Consider the following 2787-nt stretch of genomic DNA (forward strand, 5'->3'; position numbering starts at 1 on the left):
CTCTCAGAGGGTAAATTTTGAAAAGGCACCCCATAGTAGAGTAAGTCGTATTCACGACAAAAAATAAAACAAAATCGAAATTAGTCGTAGTAGGTTATTCGTCTATCCACATCGAGTGTTAGATGACGAATGATCGATTTTCGACCACGGTTCCTTTTTTATAACGTTCAGTTGAAGATATGTGCCTGACTATATCAAAGTCGTCGTCCTTGCGCGAAAAACCGAGAAGAATTTTCCGCGTTGTTTTAAAATTTTCAGAAAACTTAATTTTTGAGTTGCCTGTGATTATCTCACACTGTTCGAAATATTATCCTAAATTTCTGATCATATTTTTGATGAAATAGTGAAAGAATTATGTTGCTGCCATTAATACAAGTCGAGATATGAAGAAGATTAAAAAGATTCTGCCTATTCTTCCATACAGCTAATTTTGAAATGATGTTAAAGTAAGTCGTATTCACGACAAAAATAAAACCAGAGGCGCTAAAAATGAAGATCCGATTCAAAACGGTTCTTGATTTATTTTATGTTTGCATACAAAGATTTATTCTACTTCGCATTACTTGAACCTCAAATGCTGACATGTTGTTCGTTTGGAATGACAGCTCTACCTTGGCTCTATCATCAATTTAGCTAGATTTTTTATGTATTTCCATGAATTATTTCTCAACGCATCGCTTGTGTTGCATGGTTACATTGCTATACGTATATCAATATCGTTAATGGCAAATGACGAGGTAATTTAATGTTGATAAGTATCTTGCCCCTGAATTGGAATAATAAATTGAATGGTCAATTATTGATTAATTTATAAACGGTTGATTTTTATCATAGTTTTTTTTGTAGCAATTGAGCATATAATCTTATTTTCATCGGTGGTGTAGTACCTCAGAATATTTATTAGATTTATTTCCGGATTCCAATCTGTATTCTATTTCTACGAACACGTGTAATAATGACATTATTCTTCTTCACCCACCGAGGGATACGTAGTCTGCTCTCGATGCAACACCCCGAGGGACTCGACATCTGTGTTCTCGCGTTCATCCGCGAGGGGTGCCTGAACTCCGCTGTCACATCTCCCTTTTCTTCCTAGAGACGAAGTCTCGGTATCTAAGACGAAGTCTTCGAATCGCTGTGGTCGTCTGACAGTTCTATGCAATCGAGTCGATACTTCATTTTGAGATTTGTCTATTACGTTAGTAGCAGCCTTCACTTGTTCCTTGCCGATTTCCGGATTACCTTCAGGCTCTGTTGGAGATACACGTTTCAAATGGGCCGAGTTTCGCTCATAGACTTTGTTAGTCTGCTTATTTTGAATCACTACCCTAGCTCCCGTCTTATCGACTACTTCGAATTCTGTAGGTCCATATGTAGTAGTTAATTTGTTCCCTGGTAGCAAGTTCTGCATTAGTACAGTATCTCTTACTCGTAGTAATGATGGAGTAGCCTGCCGTTTCTTATCTGCATGTTCTTTTCCCTTTTGTTTGCAAATGAAGTCACAATCAAAAACTTCATCGTTTCGAGGTACCTCTTCTATATCTGACAAGCGCGGTAGTTTAGATCGTATTGTATGGCCATAGAACATCTCTGTTGGCGTCTTTCCAGTTACACTGTGCGGAGTCGTATAATACATGACTAAGTAGTCATTTAAATCTGTTTTCCAGTCTCTTTTGAGAGCCTGACTGATTTGCAGACGTTTGAGGATGGATCTGTTTTGCCGCTCGACAAGGCCATTTTCTTGTGGCCAATAGGGAGTGGTATTGTTCAGGTGAATGCCATGTGAAGAACAATATTCCTCAAATTCGGCGCTAATGAACTGGCGCGCATTGTCTAGCGTTATTGTAACTGGATATCCCAACCGTGTGAAGATGCGGCCCAGACGATGTATGGTGTCCCTTGCAGTGATTCGAGGCATTATCTCTATTTCCTTATATCTGCTGTAGTAATCTATTAGCACTAGCAAGTAGTCACCAGTAGGAAGCGGTCCTAGAAAGTCTAGAGCCACATCGATCCACGGTTTACAGGGCAGCGGGCGGCGTTGCATAGGCTCGGGGTGCGAAGGAAGTCCTACTAATCGACAGCCTTCACATGCTGAAACAAAATCAACCACCTGACGATCCATGTTTGGCCACCAAACACGGTCGCGAAGCCTCCTTTTCATCACTGATTCTCCCGGATGCCCTTCATGTGCTAATTTCAACATGCGCGGCCGAAGCTTCACTGGAACAATCATCTTATTTCCTCTTATTAGCGTATTTCCAATCATTCCCAATTCTTCTCTGAAGACGTCGTAAGGTTTGGTTTCCGTTTTATCCCATTTTCCAGAAAGGAGACAAGCTCTGACCGCAGCTAGCTCTAAGTCCTCTGCTGACTCGGATTCGATTTCGCTTACATCGATAGCGGCAGACTCTAGCACCGCCAGAATTAGAAATTCACTCTCTCTCTCAAAATCCGCGGTATCTGTAGCTGCAGCCAACCTGGAGAACGGATCCGCAATGTTTGTGGTCCTTTGCGGTATTTTACTTTGAATTTGAATGATTGCAAGCGAAACACCCATCGCTCTATACGGGCACACGGTTTTGATGTGGGGCTGAATAACATTTCTAACGGTTTGTGGTCAGTCTCCAGCTCAAATTCTCTTTCAAGCAGGTATACGGAAAATCTCTCAACTGCCCAGACAAGAGCAAGCGCCTCTTTTTCTGTCTGGCAATATTTCCGCTCCGTTGCGCTAAGGCTTTTACTGGTATAACTCACCACCCAAGGTTTGTCATCGTTTGCCTCAAA

At 41.4% G+C, this 2787-nt stretch overlaps 1 protein-coding gene across 1 annotated transcript; it reads right to left on the reverse strand.

Moving 5' to 3' along the window:
* Nucleotides 1-961: 961 nt before the first annotated feature.
* Nucleotides 962-2560, reverse strand: LOC131433752 (uncharacterized protein K02A2.6-like). Its single transcript, XM_058600346.1, has one exon. The coding sequence runs from the start codon at nt 2558-2560 to the stop codon at nt 962-964; it is 1599 nt and encodes a 532-aa protein (XP_058456329.1).
* Nucleotides 2561-2787: the final 227 nt, after the last annotated feature.

This window comes from Malaya genurostris, chromosome 3 (genome assembly GCF_030247185.1).
Source record: "Malaya genurostris strain Urasoe2022 chromosome 3, Malgen_1.1, whole genome shotgun sequence".
Lineage (NCBI taxonomy): Eukaryota > Metazoa > Arthropoda > Insecta > Diptera > Culicidae > Malaya > Malaya genurostris.

Excerpts from the sequence above, each read along its gene's own strand:
- LOC131433752 (XM_058600346.1), bottom strand. The coding sequence starts at position 2,560 with ATGGGTGTTTCGCTTGCAATCATTCAAATTCAAAGTAAAATACCGCAA.